The 23,024-nt window shown below is 39.5% G+C and overlaps 1 protein-coding gene across 4 annotated transcripts; it reads right to left on the minus strand.

The window, feature by feature from the left end:
• Positions 1–7: 7 nt before the first annotated feature.
• slka (STE20-like kinase a) lies at positions 8–22,129 on the minus strand. 4 transcript variants are annotated; one of them, XM_032552952.1, is made up of 20 exons: positions 21,505–22,129; positions 17,232–17,396; positions 15,515–15,563; positions 14,912–15,061; positions 13,654–13,726; positions 13,184–13,378; positions 12,935–13,016; positions 12,674–12,805; positions 10,915–12,126; positions 10,705–10,835; positions 9,617–9,740; positions 9,179–9,358; positions 7,363–7,455; positions 5,646–5,717; positions 3,952–4,081; positions 3,157–3,281; positions 2,885–3,079; positions 2,601–2,726; positions 1,640–1,753; positions 8–1,551 (listed from the first exon to the last, which is right to left on the minus strand). In XM_032552952.1, the coding sequence occupies exons 1-20, from the start codon at positions 21,652–21,654 to the stop codon at positions 1,405–1,407; spliced, it is 3,645 nt and encodes a 1,214-aa protein (XP_032408843.1). In that variant the 5' UTR covers positions 21,655–22,129; the 3' UTR covers positions 8–1,404. The 4 variants fall into 4 exon arrangements, with proteins under 4 accessions (XP_032408843.1, XP_032408845.1, XP_032408844.1 ...); XM_032552954.1 differs by lacking the exon at positions 7,363–7,455 and having other exon boundaries at positions 21,505–22,128; XM_032552953.1 differs by lacking the exon at positions 5,646–5,717 and having other exon boundaries at positions 21,505–22,128.
• Between the last annotated feature and the right edge of the window lie 895 nt (positions 22,130–23,024).

A 23,024-nucleotide genomic window follows, 5' to 3' on the forward strand; every position in this document is an offset into this window, starting at 1 on the left:
TCAAGTCTTAAAATAAACAGTCAGGGTTTTATTTACAAGAAAAGAAAATGGGCATTTTATAAAGATGCATTAAATACATTAGATCTGACATCAAAAAATGCATATTATAGGAATATTCATGATGGGAGAGTGACGCTTGAAAACGATGCAACTGAAAAGAAAAATGTAAAGAAGAAAAAAAAGAAATCTAAGAAAAATCCAGCATTCATAAAAAACTGATGTTCAAGTCATCTTATAGAAAATATACCACAGAGCAGCAACAAATGAATATGATGATGTAACATACAGCTGAAAGCTTCAGATGCTGACATCCATACAGTAACGGGTACTCTGATAAGCAACGGCAGCATCAAGGTAGAGAAACTAAAACGATGCAAGAAAATAAAAATAAAACCGAGCGCAATAATTAAACAGGAAAAACTCTGAAACATTACAGTCATCTGGAGTTTCGATAGGCTTCTGTGAGGCAAAGGATCAAGTCTCTGAACCTTCATGAATATTCTTTAACTCAAGTGGCGAACCAGTGCAGTTACATTCCTTTACAATTCAAACTTTACAACAAACCATTGTTTGTGCGAACGCTGCTCCAAATAAGTGACCTTATTTCTATTCTTTGAACAGGATGACGGTGTTTACAGCACTTTGGGGCGAGGGAGAGTAACAGTATGTCATAAATAAATACATCAATTTGTCTCTGGAGGAGACAGAAATGCTGTTGGTAAGCACACTTCTTGATTATTCTGTAGTCACACGAAAACGGTACGTTCTAGTTTTTTGGATACAGCTTTATGACAATTTTTTTTTTTATGCCCTATGATAACATTAGATCCAGTATGCACAGTAAATACACTCCTCTTTTCTACTCCCAGATCTACTTTACGTGCAGCCACAGATTTTTTTTTTTCCCCAAATGGATTTGATCACCAGCTAATGTGAAATGCAACAGGGACAATCGCTTTAAGTGCAAAACATCCAAGGGTTTCATTTATTTACTGCGAGTGGTAAAAATGTCAGAAATGGGGTGTGGAGGGGGTGTGTGGGGGTGTGTGTGTGTGTGTGTGTGAGGCACTGGAGATTATTTATGCTGTTGCAGGCTGTGCTTATAATATTCTGACAAGCATGGCTGATCTTAGCTAACAACCGCAAACCTTGGAAGTCTTCTCATGCTCAAAAAAGTGCATATTACTTAGATATTTCCCAGCAGGCTGAGAAAATGCTTTTAAGTGAGAGAACGTTGTGTAGGCACATCAAGCTCACTGACTGTAGAATCAAAGCACAAATTACATTTCGATGTTTATCAGAGACAAAAAGAACAACAACAAAAAAAAACTCCCATCAGGGATACGGGGTGGGCGGGAGATAAAAGTTTGACTGGAGTTCAATTTGAGGAACATAAACACGAGGCTATAAACCTGAGTTCTGCAGGTTTGGGATGGGGTAGAATTTGGACACCCGGCTTTGGGTGGTGGGGTTAAGGCATTCGGATTCCCCGCTCATCTTGAAGAAAACTTCCTGCTCCTGGAGCTTCCGCGTGAATTCCTCCTCTAGCGCCTGCAGGGAAGCAGCGAAAAGCAGCCTTACAATGCAAATTCTGCTGAAAGAAACCTGCTGTGAGCAACTTTATGACCGAAGAGCATACCTTCTTCCTAGGTCTCAGCTTCTCTCTCCAGTCTTTTATCTCCTGGCTGTGCTCTTCATCCAGCTCCTTCAGCTTTTGGGTCTCGTGTTCAATAAGCAGGTGGCATTTCTCGTTCTGTAAACAAGGCAAGAGAACGATGTTATCAACATGAATCAGTGCTGATCTCTTTATGCACTCACATCCTAACAACACTCTGCTCTGCTTTTAAACTGTTGCATGTGCTATTCTCTCTGTCATTAGCGTATATAGTCAGTTTTTCTATTCGTCTGCAGTAATAGCAATATATTGATTTATAATGTAAAAATCAAAGAAAAAAACATCTCAAAATAAAAAAAAACTTTAGTCTAGTATAACCTTTTTTTTTTTTTTTTTTTTAAAGCATGCTTCATGTAATGCTACGTTTTTATGCCTGCTTATTTTCCCTGTTCAAATGCAGCCTTGTCAGAAAGAAACCACACATCTCCAAAAGATACTTTACAGGAATTGAAGAAAACATCTCGATTCTGGATTCAAATTCAAACTGTTTGGAAAAAGCTCTTAAACATATATTTTTTAAAGCAATGTATCAACAAAACTTGAAATAGAAATGTAGAATAAAAAAGTATGGTGAGAAACCACACAAGGCTCTAATGGGTCTGAAAATGCAAATTTAAGGATTTTAAAACACTATTAAACAGCCAAAGCCAGAAGGTGCTAGTTAACACAAGTTGTCCAGCAGGGGGCACTGCAGCAGAGAAGGGGGCCCAATGGCCTTTGACCAGGTTTTCATGAACACATCCTCAACTCGACAGTACATTTTCCGTACATGTTATATAATTTAGGGGGGGAAACAAACATTTCCAAATGTAAACAGTTAATTTCCAATAAGTGTTGCTACAACCAACAACCAATTGACTTTTAGTGTTCGGTTTTTATTTGCTTCAGAGTGAAGTGTCGGTGAGTGTAAGAGTGTCAGTGTGACCTGCAGCTGCTGCAGCTCGCGGATGTTGGAGTCGCACTGCAGCTGCAGATCCCTCATCTGGTTCTCGTGTTTCTGGTGCTGATTGAGCCTCTCGCTCTTCTGCCTCTTCTCCTCCTGCGCGGCAAACTAGACGGAGAGCAGAAGAATCGAAGAGCTTTATTTAAAACAAATATTTGTTAAAAGCAAAAACAAGTAAGGAGGTGAGCTAATGTGGATACAAAAAAAAGAGAGGGGATAACCAAGGTACTACTCCTTGGGTGAAAGACGGGAGTGTGACTCTGCACCTGCTTTATGCGTTCCCTCTCTTGGTCTGGCGTCATGGCCGCGGCGACGGTGATGCGGAGGCTCTTCTTGAACATGGCCATGCGAGTCTTTGCGTCGCTGCGTTGGATTTTGGGCAGGCGGACCCTCTCTTGATTCTGTTTGTTCTTCAGCTCCTCTATCAACCGCTGGTTGTAGCGCTGCATCTGCTCCATTTCCTACCACGGGCAAACGCAAACTTTTACATCTCAAGTATGTCCAATGAAAACCTGCATCTGCTTCTCTAATCCGTTACTTTTTCATGCCGCTTCAGCAGCTGATGTCTCTGCATGAAGTACTGGTCTTTCAGCTGCTGCTTGAGCAGCTGGTGCTTCTCCTGCAGGTGGCGCTCCTCCAGCTCCCACATTGCTGCCTCTCGTGCTGCGGAAAACACCAGAATATGAAGGCAGGGCTGCGGATGTGTTCTGGTTAGCAGACATGCTGGGCAGTGATTTATACAGGAGGAAAACTAACGCAAATTGGACCGTGTGCAGCATGTCTGGTTGATTGTCACCATCTTTGTTTATGTTGACTTTAGGCATGCCATGCTGCACTGATGCAGTAGATGCAAAAGTGTCCAAACTGTGTGTTGTGAAATCAAGTTTACGTTCATCGCCAGACATCCGAGTAGATTGATGTTTGTGGGTCTCTGGATTAAAAAATTTTTTTTTTAAATTAAAGTTCTTTTTTAATACTATATAGTTTTCATAGAAATTGAATTTTAGGTTTCACGGCTCTGGGATCATAAAAATTAACTGTAAAGTTCGTCACTGCGTGGAACAAAGCCACACATCACATGAGTTTCATCTTTTCAGTACTGAAACTTTTCAAGGATTTGCTTTTTGCTGAGATACTGTCCGTCGAGTCCCAACAGTCACAACTCAATTGTTTTTCTTGTTGCAAGCTGCAAACTGCAATCAAATGTAGCATAAATGGAAAATGTGTCAGAAAAGAGAAACAAAGCATAATCTCTGGAAGCAGAAGACAGTGAAGGCATTCTGAAAGTCCTAGGAGAAAAATATCGTTTCATGGCTCTCCTCAGCTTCCTTACCTCTCAGCAGCTGCTGTTTGTGGTTGAGGCAGTCTCTCTCGATGGTGGCTATTTCTAGTTTGTGCTGCTGGATGATTTTCTTCAGAGCGCCGTCCAGCTCCTGCTGCTGCTTCTGCAGGAACTCCTGCTCCTGAGGAGAAGAGCAGGGCGCAGTGAGGAGCGGCCAGGCGAGGGGGCCACAAAGAGGGACAGCAAAGAGCCAGGAACAACGAAATGCAATGAAATGTCACACTACACATACAGGTCCAAGCTTCATCAAATCTAATCATAGAATATCCACTTCAAACTCAGTAAAACATCATCAGCGGGGCCGAAGAGAGGAGACGGACATCATGGATGGAAAGAAAATAAAAATAAAAAGAGGCTCAGAGGAAAACACCTGCACTGATCCCAGCGCACACCCTTCAGTGAGGCTGATTTCATCAGGTGACGCCTCAAACAGCAGGAGAAAACAACGGATTTTCAAAATGTGATATTTCTGATTTGTATGCGGTTGCAAATTTGCAGTTTTCTAGTTTCATTACCTACTTATGAGTCCATGTGATAAACTTTATCGTACAGATGAGCACTTAACCAAGACTGACATAATCATTCTAACAAGACACTGTGCAGTTATAAGCTTTTGAGTATGGAAGGAAATCAGCTGGGAACCAGAAATGACGGATTTCACTTTGAAACTAAAAATGTTATATTTTCTCCGCCCTGTAAACACAAACTACGTTAAAGCTAACAGGTAGCAACAATCTTTTTTCTGGAAGCTGATCATAAGGAAGGAAGATTAAACTAACATCAGTGCTAGATTGGTGTTTAAAAATAAAGTCAAAGGAAGCAAATCAGAGGCGAAATATCAAATTAGACACTAGAAATTGTGACATTCTCAAGTGCAAAAGAATAAAATCTAAAGTAATTTGGAAACTCATTGGGTTTCAGTTATAGATATTTCTTGTCAAATAATTTGGAGGAATTGACTGTATTTCCACGTATCTTTATTACCACAAACATTTGATTGTTCAAACTGTTAATTTTTAAATTGAGCCAGACAAAATCATTCTTGAGGAGAAATTATCATTGACAAAAATCTGAGTTTGCAGATGAAGATTTGATTATAAATAAGATTATAAAAACAAAATCGGTTATCAGAAAAAGATCTGATTGGTGCTTCTGTACTTTTGAATTTTTACTCTGCTTCACCACAACGCAATTTGCTCTTAAAGACAACCTTTTGGCACGTAGTAACCTTATTACGCTGCTTTAAATTACTGAACAAATGACTCTCAGGCACCATTTAGGCAGCTTCAGCATAACTGCTCCTCAGATACAAATATATACTCAGCCAGAAGATATCAAAATCTGCATTACCAGCATATTAAGACAAACGCCATCCAGTTTTATGCAGACGATATTAATGCCACGTACTTTACACAAACCAGATGTAGAACATTTGTGAACTGGTGAAGGAAAAATACTGAGCAGGAGAGGAAGAAAGACCACTGCACAAATACAGTGATGACAACACTCAAAAAAAAAACATCAAAGTACTAAAGCCCAACGCCGCCCATGCTTACATGTGTAGTTCTCAAAGTACAAGTGAAGCAGCACAAGCGGTCCTGTCACTGAACTTCACACACATCTAAGTATGGGCCAGAGACCGAGAGAAAGCAGGGTGGGTGGGTGGAGGAGGTGGGGGCACTTACATCCTGCATCTGAGCGTTGAAGAGTGCGCATGAGGATAACTGAAAAGACTGTATCATAACCTGGGCCACTGCCTGCGGAGGAGAACACACTCGCCTTGATCACACGGACAGACAGCACACAGCAGGCTGAGGAGTTTTCTCTCTCTCTCTCACACACACACACACCCCCGCCCCGCACACATACACACTCGCACCAGTTCTTCCAGAGTTATATAAGACGTGGGTCTTCCACTTTGGGGATGTCAGTCAGCTTAATGTGTGGGGAACTGCTCCGGTAAATGTTAGGAGGAAGCCAATTAATGAGTTATTAAAGCATTTCTCATAATGGCATGCTTTAGAGCGGATAATAAATTCAGCATCTTATGTGAATCCGGCATGCAAAAGAGCAGCTTTTTAACGCTGCCGGCTAATCGAGCATCATAACTGGAAGTTTGCTTTGAAAGGCAACGTTTGGAAACGGTATTCAGTTCAGATGTTTCCCTCTAGAAACTCTTCAATTATCTATCAAGTAAGACCTAAATGATCTCCTCATCCAACTGTAGTGATGTATGAAATAGCAGAAGAGGGGAAAACGTCCAATAATAATGTAGGAAGTTCGTGTGGTTACTTCTTGACTATTTTTAATAGAACATTTTGTGAAAAACCACAGCAATACTAAAATGACAACCCGATTTCAAATGGCAAAGCAACTTGCAATGACACAAAAACCAAAATAAACGTCAAATGCAGTTAAAGCTGCGAATGGTAGGCAGTCGTGTTCATACTTTATAGTGCATTTTAATGGACTAAATATAAAGATCAATGATTTTCCTTTTGATTTACATAGATAATAGCAGAAAATCAGGATCAACATTGCATCACTAAACAGCCGGTGGAGTCATGGAAACATGTTTCCACATAAAGCTTAATGAAGGCATCAGCACCCTAATTCAGTACTCAGGAGAGTAAGCTCAAAAACTATTCAGATATAAAATGACAGCACAATTTTTTATGTTACAATAACCACTGATTTCAATAAAATCTGCTTATTGTTCACCTCCAAATGAGTTACACTAGATAAAGGAAACTTTAATGGTTAAAGAGTTAGAACTCTAGAAATGGGGAATGTACAGAGTGAGTCACATTTGTTGGCACCTTTGCTAAAGATGTGAAAAACAACTAAAATAGCTCTTTTTATTTAAGCTGAGAATTTTTATTTAGGAGGCAAAATGTTTTTAATACATTCAACCACAACTGAAGATTATTGGGACTCCTGCTGTCAAACTTTGTAAAACCCTTTGCTGATTACAGGTCAGCCCTTAAAGTCCACTTTTTGTTTAATGATCCATATATGTTATGGATCATTAATCGCTGTGTGTGGCGGAGAAATAAATGTGGAACCTCGTCCAGCCTGGCGATCCCTGACAGTGTCATGCCAAAATTTACATCCCCAATAGACAAACTTTTATGAACTCGGAAAATTTTACTTAACTTAAAAAATAAAAAAATATGCTTCAGTTACATTTAAATGCTTCAGAGTGAGTTTATACCACTGCAAGTTTGTTGTTGTTCTCTTTAAGGCTTTTCACACATCTTCACTAGGCGGTGCCAATAAATGTGGCCAGCACTTAACTAAGATTAAAATTAAAACTTAAAAAGCTAGACAAACAGGAAATACAGATATATTGCTTGTGCACATTAAGTCAGAAGAAGAAAAACAGAGACAGCAATGATTTACCTCTGCAGTCTGGAGGAGTGCCAGGTCCTCTTTTAAGCGTTTCATGAGCTCTTTTCTCATGTGTTTGGGTGACTGTCCGACCTCCTGAACGGCCTACAGCAGAAACTAGTTGATGCCGTATTGTTCTTAAAATCTGACAAAGCTGTCCAACAACCAAGGGAAGACATGCACGGCCCCCTCTTTGACAGAAGAGTTACACCATCCAGCCACCGACAGATTTATCGCCATCATGCTGATTTCTCCCATCCGCCTTATCTTTTTTGACGTTTATTAAATCATTTCTGAAAATTTAAGACTGAACTGCAGTGTGTACACGTCAAGAGTTTAACTGATGCATGCCAGAAGGTGTTAGTCCCAGAAAAGCCTCGTTATGTTTGCGTTTGATTAACTCCACCACAGCCACAGGTTTGAATGTCCTGACCGACGAGATTAAAGGAAAAGAGTAACTGACATGGAGTAGAGATTATTTAGCTCCAAAACAAGTTATTTTTTTAAAAACTAAATACAAGCTGTGCTAACTCCATGCAAAAATGCATGAACAGTGCATCTTTAAAGTGCACACTCACCTTTTAAAATGCTGAAACATCCATCTTTATATAGTATAAATCTTGTTAATTTCAACTAGAAAAACTAATGTCTTTAGGGGAAATTTACACACCCTTAAAATAATACGTTGTAAAATAATAACGCTGCAAATTATTACTTGTTGTAGCAGTTTGCATACTTGACATAAATATTCTGCTCATTTAAATCTGCGCCCAACTCCAGTGGTTAAATGTCTGTGTTTTGGTTTTAGAGTTTGTGTTGTATATAACTATAAATAAATTGCTCTTTAAATAAAGTTTAATTGATTGAATCCAAACAAACAAGCATTTCCCAATTGAGCAGTTTAAAATATTGAAAAACTTATGAACTATTGTCACAATGTCATTTTAACAGGAGTGTGTGCACCTTTTTATCAACTGTATTCAACTCATTTCTATCACCAAACATGTATAAACACAATTTCTGTTGAAATATGTCTAAGAATTTGTTGAAACATGTTAGTAGGCTATCATAGATTTGATTGGAGTCCATATCAGTTACTCTGATGCAAGGCAAGGATTACTTAACCCAAAGACACCCAGCTCCTTTATAGATATAACGACATTGATCATCCCATAACCAGCACAAACTCACACATTCATAGAACAAACATGGTTAGTTCAATATACAGTTAGATTACATGTCTAAGCAACAAAAACATTTTAAAAACAAAATTACAAAACATATTAAGGATGCAGTTGAGATATATATTTATGTTAAAATTAAAAGAAAAAAAAAAGGGGAAGCAGCAGAACAGAAGCCAAACAACTTAACTGCACTAAGACAAAGAAAAAGCAGCAAATGTTCAGAACATCTAAAGCACTCTGCAAAGCAATCAGAGCCTGCTGAAGAGGCAAGGACAGAAAATATATCACATGTCAGCAAGACTGAACTCCATTAAAAGGTTTTTAAAAGACAAATACGCCTGAGGATTCAGTTCTCAGGAGGAAACCAGAGAGTAGAGAAGCAGCAGAAACCTTAGAGAGATTAAGACCAATATGGAAAAAATGGATTAAGGAGCATTTAGGGGAAAAGCTAGAGCTGGTCTGTAGCGATCGTCTGCACACCACACCAACAGAACAGCTGGCCACAGCACTCCCACAGGATCAGCGCAACAAAACAAATGGAGCCGCAGTTAAGTTGTTCAACAAGAAACACTACAAAGCTCCGCGTGACATGCAGATGCTAGAAATGAGCCAAACCCGACGCAAACCGCAGTGCAGGTTCGTACCTCCTTCTTCCTGTTCTTCAGCATGTTCTGGAACTTGGACAGCTCTTTGTCCTGGTCCGCTTTGATGCGCTTGGCTTCATCTCGAAGCCGGCTGGTGTGATCCTGTTCCAGTCGCTCTATCGTCTGCTTCTGCTTCTTCTCAAGGTTCTCCACCTCTTGGTCATACTGACGTTTCTTTGCCTGTCAAGTAAAACAGAAAGAGGTGACCGTAGAAATTTCTATAAAGACATTTTTAAAAATCCAGTACAAAAGCCTTTGACATTTTGCCGACTAATGAATAGACACCAACATCTTCAGTTTCCTCATTCTAGATGCCACAGAATACCAGGCATATCAACGCTGATTTCTGAGGTGTTTGCCAAAAAGAGAAGGAAAAAAAAAAAAAACAGAAAGAAAAAGAAACATTACACCACTTGCGGTAAAAACAAAGTGACTCACAGTAGTTTCCTGTTCAAAGCGCCGGTAGATTTGTTCTCTCTGCTGCTGCAGCTTGTTACTCAGCTCCTGCTGGGCCCTTTGCTCCTCTTTCTGAAGGAGGCGAAGCTCTCTCAGCTCCTGCCGCCTGAAGAAGCCGCACAAAATGACTTATCAGATCAACACAACAGCAAACATAAAACAAACTGATTGATTTGCAAATTGTATATTTATACATAAAAGATTTTTTTCTCTGCTTTTAGTTTTTGAGTAGTTTTCAGTTTATGATCTGATCATAGGAATGGGCGAAAATCCAATTTGATAAAATGTTCTGTTTTTGAAAATAAATTTTTGGAAAATGTAGATTTTTTTTTAACCAAAACACTCCTTAGGTTTCCATAATTCAGAGTGATGTGATGCTATCCGTGTTTGACCAGCGTGTTTTTATTTGTTTTGACTTTGAATTCAGGTCAACTCACAAAAGAATGATTGAAATAAAAGTCAGCTTTTTAAATATGTTTTCTGCCATTTGTAGTTTTTTTCCAAGGAAAAAACTGAGGACAAAAAATATATTCAAGTTAGAAATCAAATTGTTCTATGCTTACTGTGGTTAGCTCCACCCACCTTCCCATCTCAAACTTCTCAATACAGATCATATCACACACAGGTGAACAATTTACTAGTGAGGTGACTTCTGAGCATCATTGGTTGCAATGCATTTTATTAAGGGGTATCAGGGTAAAGTGGTTCAATACATATAAGTGCTAAATTATTACAATTTATATCTTTAAAAATGCTGGGACTTGTTTTTCTAGTACTTTGTTTTGCTTTATCTTATAAAACCAGACTGATTTTGTTATGTGACAATATGTTAAACTTTTACAAGAAAAGATACTAAACAGTCAGATGTTGTACAGTCAAAGTGTTTTATCTTTAAAATGATTGGACCATAATGCAGCATGAATCATGGCAGATAAGCCATCTGGCAATTGTAAAACGTTGTGGGAGTTGCAAAATGAATGAGAGCTATTTAAGGCAGGCGGGGACGTTAAACGGGTCACGTCCTAATTTTAGACTGAACAGTGTATCGAGCGGATCGGACACGGCCGTACCTCAGGAACCTCATCTCCTCACTTTTGGCATCATTATCCGTCACTATCTTTGATGTTGTCACGCTGACCTCCACACCATCTACCATGAACTTCCGGGTCTTCTTCAGAGTCTTCTTCTGACGTTTTGACTCCTACCAAAATAATTCAGGTAGATTTGCATCAAGGCAAATAATTACTTGGCAACAGGAGCTGAGGAGTGTTTAGCTTTACCTGCATAGATATAGAGCCTCCCTCTTTGCTCTTGGACAGGAAGCTGGAGATGGACAGATTAAGGTCGAGGCTGTTGCTATCGGCAGCAGAGCTGCTCCCTGAGTCAGAGTCCTTCTCCACATCTGACTTGGCCACAGCAGGGCTTCCGTGCTCTATCCTGCTTTCTGAGTCGGTTTCACTCTCCTGGACAGAGACGCCGTCTTGTGAGGTGACCTCATCTGCCTGAGTACCCTTTTCTCCATCTTCCTTAACCGAGACATCCTGAGAGATAACTCCATGTTCAGAAACTACTGATGTGACTTTGACGTCATCGCTGATTTGATTAGATTCACTTGGTGCTTGTTCCTCGAGTTCTTCCTCCACTTTGCTCTCATTTTTTTGTTTTGGCAGCTCGGACTCTTTGGGGACTTCGTCTTTTGTCTCCTCTGACTGATTTTCTGTGCTTCTGTTTTCTAAAACAGCCTCAGTGGGAGACTCCTCTACACTAGACTTGATGTCTATGTCTCCATTTATTTTTGTGTCTATTAAATTTGACTGTGAATTATTGGTATCAACATTTTCAACAGTCTCATCGGTGATGTTTTTGATTCGGTCTTCTGTCACTGTCATGTGTTCGGCGATCTCCTTCTTTAAATCTTTGCTTTCTTCCTCACCCACTGCTACTTCATCTGCTGTTGTACCTTCAGGGATTTCTTGTGATTCAACTGAATCTGCAGCACCGCCTTCACCTGCCTGCTGTTTATCTTCATCTAGCTTCATTTTGTCTTGGGTAGTATCCTCCTCTATGTCCATTTTCTCCGATGTCTCCTTCGGTTCCTCAGCTTCTTCAACTTCTGAGGGAGGTTTTTGGGAATCCACAGCTTCATCTGGCTTTGACACTGCCGCCTCACCGGAGATCTCTTCAGTTTGATCAACATCTAGTTGAACCTTTGCAGAATCCTGTGAAGTCAGGTCTCTGCTCGTCTCTGTTGGTGCAGGGGTCAGATCCTCGTTACTGGCAGAAACTTCATTGAGCTTCTCGTCCTCCATTTTGTCCACTTCACTTGTTCCGAGTCCTTCGTCCGAGAGCTTATCGCTGCTCCGGTCTTCCACAGGCTCAGCTTCAATTTTTTCTGTAACAGATTCCAGGTTGGATGGAGTAGGTGGGACTTTTTCTTCCTCTGAACTGGCCATGCTGACATCTGATGGTGCTCTTTTGTGCCCAGGAACTGCCTGATGGGTAGAAAAAAAACAAAAAGAAACGGCTTTAATATGGTTGTGATTTATTTTTAAACTAAGAAATAAATGAAATAATTTTACATTTGCTAATAATAAAGAAAATAATTTTAAATAATAATTGTTCTGATTACATTTCATTTAAAGTGAAAAAATCATATTTTTTCAGCATAAAACCAAAAAAATCAAAATAATTCAAAGAGACCAAAGCTCGTGTTGTGATGCAGCAAATTAAAGATAAATGTCAAATTAATATAACAATAGCTTCTTTTTTTTTCAAAAAATGAATCTCTATATTTTATACTACAAAATAAAATATTATCAAAATTTGAAATTTTTCAAAACTGAATTTTTGCATTTTCTTAATCAAATTTCCTGCTTTCCAACCTGTGTAGGTATCCTTCCTGTTCAACCCCAAACTAAAAGAGATTTCCCCATTTTTGCTTAATTTTTCTTCTACTGCATCTCATGTTTTCGATTCATCTTCTTTTGCAAATTGTGAACATTTTTAGTGAACATTCTGCCAACAAACAACATAACCCACCGCAGGAGTATCAGGTTCCTCCTCCTCTTCCTCTTCTTTGCCATCTTCAATCTCTTCTGTGACCTCAGCTTTGGCTTCGGCTATGAGCTCTCTAAGAGGTCTGCTGTCAGTCACGCTGGTCACAAAAGGATGCTAGATGCCCAAAAGGTGAGAAAAAAAAAGAAAGCCAACACAAAAATGAACCCTTTTCTGCATGATGCCAACTTGACATCATCAACTTCACATCAGAGGTGTGAAAGGAACGCTGAACAGGAAGCCAACCTGCAGTAGCTGTGTTGAATTCCACCTATTGTCCACATTTTTGTCCAGCGCTCTTCGCAGGAAGTCATTGAATTCTGGCGACCTGTTAAATATGTGAAGTATTAGATTCCTTGCTATTAAAACACCAAAGTTCCAGCTTTCCAAAATACTTTTCGCACATAAAAGGAAATACATAAGATATCCTGTTTACTCCAATTTGTAAACATCCCAGTGCCACCTCATCTTTTAATCAAGACTAAACAATCTCACCAGCGAGAGGGGTGCATCAGAGTGGGCGGTTCAGATTTGGCTATTTTCAGCAGCACCCTCATGGGATTCATCTCGTGGTTGGGCGGCTCGATCTGTGCCAGCTCTATGAGGGTCACCCCCAGGGACCAGATATCGGCCTTGTAGTCATACGGACGATCTTTGGAAGTTTCACACATCACAACCTCCGGAGCCATCCTGAAAAAAATTCAGCCAATCACCAATTTTAGGCTTTATTCAATTGGTAAGGGCATAGAAAGTGATTTAAACGTTGCATGTGTGTATTTAGTAGGGAGGTGGAAAGACAGGAAGGCTAAACAATAAAGTAAAGGATGTCCCAACATATAAGTGCCTCTAAATTGATGAAAAAAGCCTTTTTATGTAACTTCACATGCAATGGCACAGTGGGAGAAGAGAAAATAATCAGAAGTAAAGAAAGGAGTGCCTCCCTATATTTAGGAAGCATGACTCACCAATACGGAGTGCCGATGAAAGAATCTCTTCTCTGTAATGTGTTGGTATTTTTAGCCGACACACCGAAATCAGCTGAAAATAGAAATTAACAAGTGTTTTCTCAATTCAATTCAATTGAAATTTGACTCAATAAACCTAAAGCAAGCAGTGAAACTGCCATAAATCTGAACCTCCTTAATGCAATCGTGCTTTGCAAAAACCTCCCAATGTCATAAACTATCAGCTAGTCTTTTCCTCACACGCCTTGGAAGAAGAAAGCTGTATCATTAAGTCTTGGTGACCAGCTTGATATTTATTGTTTGCCAGGCTAACATTATGACCCTCTGCCTACAGAACATGAATCATCAGGGAAAGAGGAACTATGTGCGCTACAGCAGCTACATGAATACCTTACTGGTGGAAAATTATGTAACTGATTTGATGCATCACCAGCTGCAGAAGATCTGTGATTTATAAACATGAGAAGTGAATCGCTTGGTTTTCTTTGTTACCCATTAAATGCACAGGGAATGAATCCAGAGTTTGCCTTCACGCCACTTGAACGTTTGCACTTTTTTTTTTGCATGTGATAAACATTCACTTAAATGTCTTTTATTGGGATTTTATGTGATATTGACAAAATAAATAATTTTGAAGCAGAAGGAAAATTAGTTATGGTATTCAACAGTTAAAAAAAATGTCTAAAAAGTAGACCGTGTGTTTGAATTCAACCAGCTTTGCACAGAAACTTAAGATTCTGCTCAGTCTTTGGAAAATTTCTTAAGGCTCAATCTGAGTGGATGAAGAGAATAAACAATAATTTTCAAGTTGTGACAGATTTTCAATTAGATTTAAGTCTGGAGTTGGACTGGGACATTTTAACACATAAACTGATCTAACCCATTTGTGTGCCAATTAGCATGTAGGCTGAACATCCTTTCAGCATAATGCTGCCATCACCATGTTTCATCATGTGAAGGATGTGTTCAGGCTTATTGTGCAGTGCTAGTTTTTACTCATCTCATTCTGCATATAACACAAATCTTTATCTGTAAAACTTTTAAGAACAATAGTTTTTGTCCTTCTAATTTACAACTGCCCACTTCTCCCTGTCAGCCTATTACATAAAATCCCCAAAAAATGCATTGAAGTTTGTAGCTGCAACATGACAAAATGCAAAAAGGATCAAAGGATGTGAATACTTTTAGCAAGCCTGTGCATTAGTCCAGCATCTGCACGTCAACTGCATTTACCAGAACAAGCTGCAAAGCTTTTTACCGAGTTTTACTTCTCCGTCCAGGGAGAGGAGGATGTTTCCAGCTTTCAGGTCTCTGTGGATGACCTTGGTCTCATGAAGGTACGTCAAGGCATCCAGAGTCTGCTTACACACCACCCGGATCTGGGGCTCAGTCAGGGGTCTCTCGAGTTCTGATGATCAACAGCACGCACACTCAGTAAACCGACACTAGGCCATCTGCACAGATTCACATCAAATGTAATTCCTCTATGGTATCCCATGGCAGACGAGGGACAAAGTCCAACCTTATGTCATCCTCTATGCATGATTGGATGTACATCCATTATACTCTGCATGGATGTACATCCAGAGTTTGCCTTCACGCCACTTGAACGTGGCATGAAGGCCTCTTCGTTTTTTATTGTCATTAAAAACAAAGAGGCAAAGTGTTTCAAAACAAGACAGAATTTAGGAGCCACAGAGCAGGAACGGCTATGAAACCTGAGCTACAATAATAACAGTGAGGGGAGAGAAAAAATTCCCACTGTGCAATAAAGAGTTGGCAGTTCCCACTTCAGAATGGTTGAAAAAAAAAATCCCATTGAACACTTTGTCCTACTTTGTTCAGCAGATGAGGGTCTTACCCAGCATGATGGCATCGACCGCACCGCCAGCACAGAACTCAATCAGAATCTGAAAAAAAAGGAAGCCCATCAGAAACAAGGTAACATAATACAAGGAGGCATTCAACTCCCAGGACCTTTATTGATTAGACAGTGATGACATTCCAGGGTCCTAATCAATCAGGTACTCTCAGATCACCATGAGCTCCTAATCTAGACATATTTTCTGTTTCTTTTTTTTATCTTGGTTAAATGTGCAACTTCAATTATTGCTGCTTCAACACATTCTGCAACACATTATTGCAACAGTTTTCTGTTGCAATAATCTAACACACTGTTGCATAAATAAACCAAAGAGGCTTCAGGATTTTGGTCTGTAGATTTGAAGTTGGAACTTTTCAGCCTCGTGGATCAACAGACCACCAAGGAAAGACACCAGGGTGGCCATCATAGCTGCCTGACTAGAAATCTCAAAGTGAAAAGACAGCTGCAGCACAGAAACATGAATTATATTTGCAGCTTGTTGTCATGGCAAAGGATGCAATAGTCATTAAAATTTGTATTTCTGGGGGCATGCTGTGGTGGCATAGGGGCTAGCGCGACCCACGTTTGGAGGCTTTGAGTCCTCGACGCGGCCGTCGCGGGTTCGATTCCCGGACCCGGCGACATTTGCCGCATGTCTCCCCCCTCTCCTTTCCTGTCAGCCTACTTTCATTTAACTACTTTTCATATAAGGGACACTAGAGCCCACAAAAAGACCCCCCAGAGGGGAGAAAAAAAAAAAGTATATTTCTGGACAAACAGCTTATTAGATGGGCCAAGTTATTTGAATTGTTCTTGTTTGATCTGCTGAATAATACTAAAACTGCAGGTTTTCTTTTTACTTTTTGAGGGTACAAAAAGAAGAGACAGCTCTACACCTTCAATCAGGGCTAATTTGATGAACTTGGCTCCCACTTCGTTCAACTCCATTAAGCTTTGCTTCAATACTTAGCAGCTTTTTGCACCAGATGGTTAGTAAAAAAAACAAAAAAACAAATACATAAAAACTGAACTTGAACTTTGCACTCCATTTGGGAATTCAAATAATGAGAAGAAAATGGTTAGACCAGTTTTGCACTAGTGCTAGTAACACCCATCATGCCATGGAGATTACACTTTCACTTCGTTAGTATATGCACAACTTAAAATCAGCCAACTTAAATCTCACAGCCAAACAGGGGAACAAATCATACATTAACTGAACGGCCCAGACAAAGCAGAGGCAGTTAGGAATTAATCATGCTGCTTAAGAGACAGGCTCCAGAGACATGACCTGCATGCATCTCTGAATTATTCACAGGCACTTTCTCTAGCCACCAAAACCATTCCATTATTTTCCTATAGCTGTTGCTGGTCCACAAGGGGCAGTCACATGACACCACCTGACAGGACGTAATTGCTCTGGGACCTCTTAGTGCTCACAGAATGAGATCTACATCACACATATTCAAACTGCACAGCTCACAAAGAAATAGCTGGATGATAATGTTGATCTTAAAGGGACGTCAGAAACTGCCGGTGTTCCTTAATGTAAATATATTTGCATTTTCCAGTTGAGGAAGCATAAAAATCTATCTTAGCTAAAGAGGATGATCCTTAAAGCTCTTTACATTGCATTTAAAGAAAAAAAATGCTCCATTTAGGAGCTTCACCAAAAGGAAAACGGCGTCACCATTCAGGGAACTATGAAACTTACCCAAAGTTTGCCTTCAAAGTAGAAAGCATCTAGCAGTTTGACAATGTGGTGGTGGTTGCAGGAGGCCAGAATGTCAATCTCCACCATGTAATCCTCCAATTCATCTTCCGTCTTTGTGTCAATCACCTTAGCAGCGGCAAGGGTCCCGTTCTGCTTGTTTTGAGCCTGGAAGCAAAATGAACAAAACAGTTAAAACCTGAACGATACAAAAGGTTTAAAAGGGAAGGGGATTGTATTAAAGATATTAAAATATTATAGACAAGCTTAACAATTCTAGAAATTCAATCCAAAAAGATTAACCCGTTTTATATGGATTCATTACACGGAGAGTGATATATTCTAACTAGTTCATATTCATGATTATGTGTTAACTACCAAAACAGACTACTGAAACGTATATGCAGCCAATTCTTTGTTGTGGCTTCTCTTCCATTAATTTGTGCTTTATGGTGTTGCTTGGAGGAAATCAATTTGTAGCATTACTGAAGCCCAGGTAAAAAGCCCACTTTACATAATCCTCTCAAGGAGGCAATTATCTCTGTTAATGTGCATTTTGTTCTGTCACACTTTTTCCTTCCAATTAGTTTTCCATTAATAATTTTGGATACAATGAAGAGTAACATAAAATTTACCTTACGAGCAGTCTATTTTTTACTGTGCAAGATCTTTAATCTGCCTTAGGAATGATATAAAATAAAAACAACTCTTTTTGGAGTTAACCACAATATACCTCTATCTTTTGCCCCAAACACAGACAACTGTGGCTTTCTACAGTTTATTTATTCCACTTCTGTTCTTTATTTCCTACAGTCAGGCCAAATATCAGTCTATCATTTAAGGGCCTAGACCTGCATTTCAAAGTAGAAGATGCTGGTAGCAAAAATGACCGGGCATCCATGATCACCAGGAAGCCATTTTAAAAAATATTTTAAGGCTCGTATTGAATTTAATGTTTATGGATTCAGACACAATGTCAGTGGAAAAAAAAAGGGAGTGTGAACATTTACTGCTGTGTCAGGCTCTATATTTACACTTTCTGACACGACATGCTCCCCGGCTCTTTCCTCTCATTCCAGCTGACTCCTTTTTGACAGACCCTTCCTAATACATACGCAGAATGTGAGAAATACAAAGAACTGGGTTGCCTTTGGTCAGTGTGAACGCGGCATTTTAGCCCAACTGTCTTGAGAAACCTCAGTTAAAGTTTGCCAAATGAAGGCTCGTTTTTTTTTAGTTCTGAACATAAAAACTGATTCAAATATGTTAAATGAATCACTGTGTAAGCAAAGATTTCCTGGTAGTTTGTATTAAGCTTTAAAAAATGACACACTTCTTCAGTTTGTAACATATACTTCATGCATGCCTGAGTTAGGGACACTTTTGTTTTCCCTTGTGACTCATTTAAACAGCTGATTCACACTTTGCAAGCAGCCAGTCCAGCCACGCCTAAAAAGGCAACCATCAAAGGTCTGTGAAAAAACTCTGATGAGAATAGTAATGGCTCTGATGAAGGTAGTTCCTATAGGCAAAACCGGGTCAGCTTCAGTTTGGTTTGTTCTGCATTGCGTGGCTTAAGCAGCTAAACATTGGAGCCCTTAGATTTCCCTTACAGCTAGACCGACCAGCTAACAAGAGTAGGAAACAAATAAAGGCAAATGAAGATTTAAATAGAACATTAACTGAATTATGTGTAGACAACAGTTTCAGGAAGGAAGGAACCACATAGGCGGCACACTGAAAAGTTGTTTCACAGTCAAAAGGCTAAATGATCTCAGAGTTCAAACACAGAACTCCTCCTCAGGGCCCGGCATGGAAGTCAAAGATGCAAGAAAGAAAATACTCTCAGTCCAAAACAACCTGGTTAAGTATCCTATAGTCGAGGTGACATCTGAGGTCCGGTAGAATATGTAAGTACTAAAAGCAGAAAATCAACCTTCAATTTAAAGTGACAGCTTGGCATAGGCTGGAACGAGACACTCATGATAGGATGAGTGATAAACTAAAATATACTGCCGACTTTTGCTGCTAGAAAAACATAACAGAATGTTTACCACTCAAAATTATCTCACCAAGCTTCTTCTGGCCAACTACAATTTCAAATATTTTTTTGAAGAGTGATCTGATGATTCAGATTCGAACCAATTTAGATAATTTCATATATAAAAAAGAAGAAACAAGCTATAAGCAGGGGTTTTTTAATAAAGTTTTATAGTTACAAGAACATCCCTGTTCATTGCCTCAAAGTTTATGTGTTTAATCTGTTTTAGTCTTTATTAAAAACATAATCAGAATAAGAAAATCAAGTGCATATTTTTGACTGATATGTTTATTGTCCAAAAATAGAGTAAGGCTTTATTTTTTTATATATATATATTTCACCCATCAATCACTGATCAGAGCTGATATTCATTTATTTTTGATGCACAGACTGCAGTAGTTATAGATTTTAAGTGCTACCTGGGCAGAAAGGAGTATTTTCAGACCTATTTGTTAGGCTCTTTAAGGAGTAACATGTTTAGGATGCTAACAGTTCAGGACAACTGGTCAGGCTATTTGTTAAAGTAGCAGAGCTGTATGAAATCAAAAAAATATTATATTGCAAATCTTTTGCAGAAAATTGGGATACTGAGTTTGATTAACTGATCCTAATACTTTTCTTTTTTAACCTTTGCACAAGGTCTTTACTGCTTTCCATGAGCTTTAGCATCTCACCCTAAATGTGCAATTTTATATATGATACTTGAAATATACTAAGTATTCTGTCCTTTACGATGATGTTGCAAACACAAACTCTGCACGGATTATTACAATTTACTGTTGTGCAGCTTTTGTAGCCAATTTACAGTGAGACATTGAAGCTGTAGTTTGTTTTTTTTTCAATCATTACCGTAAAATTTTTTGTCACTAAATGGCTCTATTCGTGACTGAAAATATTTCCAAACAGATTCAGCTGACTTTGTCATAAAAATGAGCAGCAACAGGTGGGGGAAGTGACAATTCTTCATCATTATACTCCTCCACAGGTGGAGAAAATGCCAGTAACTGACACTTTCTCTGGAGTGTCGAGGGCTAAATCTTCAAAATCCGAGCTGCACAATATATTGTATCCCATTCAACATCATTCATATCAATGCGTTTATCATCATAATTTCAAAAGACTTCTTTGTGGCTTAACATAGTAAGTGCCACTTCTTAAAGCTCTCCTTGCCAACAACCATATGAAACATGCATCAGTGTGTAAGGTGGTATGTGTCAGACGGCACATGTTGTAGCAGCAAAATCATATCAAAAATTTCCAATGGATGTATTACGGTAGTGAAACAATACATGGACTGTAACCTATCGGTGTTACTCTTCCTATTATTTGTGTCGGACTTTGAAAAATAACTTATGGGAAAAAAAATGAAGAGAGACTGAGAAAAAGGACACAGTGGTAAAAGTGCTATTGCCTGGGTAAAAACAAACAAAAAAAAAACTCAGAGGTGGAAAAGACAGTCAGCAATGATCAACAATACTGATAAATTGATGAATTAACTTTAATTGAGCAATGTACACCCTCAGCGTGTACATTGCTGAGGGTGTATGAAATGGTATGAAAACTTCAGTGTTTCTGTCCCTGCCTAGCAACAGCCAATACACAGTTAAAGATCTAATTTTCAGAGATTGTCCATTTGTTTTGGTGAAATAAATACAGGGTGCGCATTACAAAAAGTAATGATTAATATCTGCAACAGAGCATACCACAAACCAACCGCATAATAAAAGGTCAATTTAAAAGGGTGTGTCATTACTTTACAAAGCAACTGTTCTGTTTGTTTGATATTTCTCAACTGTTATTAGTAGATGTCTAGTAAGCATTTAAGTTTGGCTTTCAGGGGCCAGTGTTTATTCAATGGTTATGAACCACACCTTCCATAATCTGCACTAAGCACATGTCAAAGTCATGTTTATAAAGGTAATTGTGATTTTTGACATTGATTTAGACCAATAAAAAGAGAAACCTTTAACGGTTCCTCACGTTTCTGGAACGGGGAGACAGGTTTAGATCTGCAGGTAACTTTTGCAGAATTGATTTTGTGTTATTTTTTTTTAAAGCTACTGGCCTTAGCTAATAATGAAACTATGGCCCGATCAAAAGCTAAACCGATGTTGCTGTTGTATGACAGATCTACCCACTTGCTCCCATTCAACAACCAGAAGCCGCACATATAAGCGACTCTTTATAAATGGGGCCAAAACTAGAAAGCGGATGTAACGTAACGCCTTAACTTACCTTGTACACTTTCCCAAAAGCGCCATCTCCCAGCTCACCGATTATTTCCCAAATTTCCTCCGGGTTCACGTCTCTGTGTACATGTTCGTACTGCTTCTTCTTCTTATCCGGTCCCAGCTTGAATATCTTCCGAAAATTGAAGAAAGACATCTTGTTTTTCAGACGTTGAACTAAAGTGCTGCGGATGCGGTCTCTTCCCTCAATCCGCCAGCAAAACGTCCCTCCCGTCGCTGAACTCAAACGGCTACCGGAGCAAGAGCAGGCGGGCGTGAAACAAACAGTGACAGGCCGGTGCTACGGCCATTCAGCTGCGATAATGTCAATTATAACTCCCCTCGACGGCGGTTATTCACAATCACATCCTAGGCAGAAGCCGTCACAGGACGCTAGCGGAGGAGGTGAGGGAGACGGACGGAGCACTTCGTCGTTCTCGAACGGAAGCGTTTCCGTTTCATACAGACTGAAATCGAAACCCCCCACCCCCCAAAAATACCGACCGTTCCTTCACTCTCGAGGTGACATGTTCACCGTTTAAAGCCAAAGAGATAAAATGGACACAACGCGGACCTCATGCTTCGGTTGGCTGGCCACACTGAAGTTAGCGGACTAGCATCAAGCTGGCGTACCCACGTTTCAACACTTCCGCTGTAATTTCAAAGTAAATCTAAAATAACAAGAAAATAGAAAATAATATTTTAGATCTAATGCAGTAAAGACCATTTATGACACAGGTGTATTTTTTTATATTTAATAAACATTTATTTGCAAAGTTGTGTTTTTGTATTTTGATACAAAGAGATTGCAGGCCTTAAATTTGAAAGATAATTTCCGCCGCAGACCGCTCTGTCACTATTTCACTAAACATATTTGCTTGGCGGCGTCCGTTTCCTGAATCTTCTGTGCAGGAAGGTGCTCTGCCCAACCACGCATGCTAGTTGTGTTAATGTCGTCATGAACTGAGGGAAATGGGGTTTTTATTCGCACCACCACATTGTCAAACAATAAGATTTACCTTGTCAAGGGTGTGAAACGCAATGAAACACTTTAACGCAGAGGTATTTCAGAGCTGTAAGGGGAAGGTAAATGTACCCAATTTCTCCGCACAGTGCTCTTAAATCTAAATGAATTTTCAACATGAGGTTAAATTATCAGACGCTCGTATAAGCCTCCACTAGAGGGCAGCAAAATCCTTTACCAATTGAAGGTTAGTTTCTCTTCATCCTGGTTCCCTTCATTCATCCATCCTGGTTCCCTCTTTCCATCCATCCTGGTTTCCTTCACCCATCCTTTAAAACTTGGTTCCCTTTGTCCTGGTTTCCTTCATCCATCCATCCTGGTTTCCTTCATCCATCCAACCTGGTTCCCTTCATTCATCCATTAAAACTTGGTTCCCTTTATCCTGGTTTCTTTCATCCATCCATCCTGGTTTCCTTCATCCATCCTTTAAAACTTGGTTCCCTTTATCCTGGTTTCCTTCATCCATCCATCCTGGTTCCCTTCCGTTCCTGGGAATTAAGTGA

This window comes from Xiphophorus hellerii, chromosome 22 (genome assembly GCF_003331165.1).
Source record: "Xiphophorus hellerii strain 12219 chromosome 22, Xiphophorus_hellerii-4.1, whole genome shotgun sequence".
NCBI classification, from domain to species: domain Eukaryota; kingdom Metazoa; phylum Chordata; class Actinopteri; order Cyprinodontiformes; family Poeciliidae; genus Xiphophorus; species Xiphophorus hellerii.

Bases quoted from the DNA above. Each gene is read 5' to 3' on its own strand.
- slka (XM_032552952.1), bottom strand. From the start codon at position 21,654: ATGTCTTTCTTCAATTTTCGGAAGATATTCAAGCTGGGACCGGATAAG. The intron at 13,727-14,911 runs GTAAAAAGCTTT...TTCTATTTTCAG, and splicing joins GGACGGAGAAGTAAAACTCG to CTGATTTCGGTGTGTCGGCT. The intron at 2,727-2,884 runs GTGCAGAGTCAC...CTCTCCGTCTAG, and splicing joins AGAGGGAACGCATAAAGCAG to TTTGCCGCGCAGGAGGAGAA.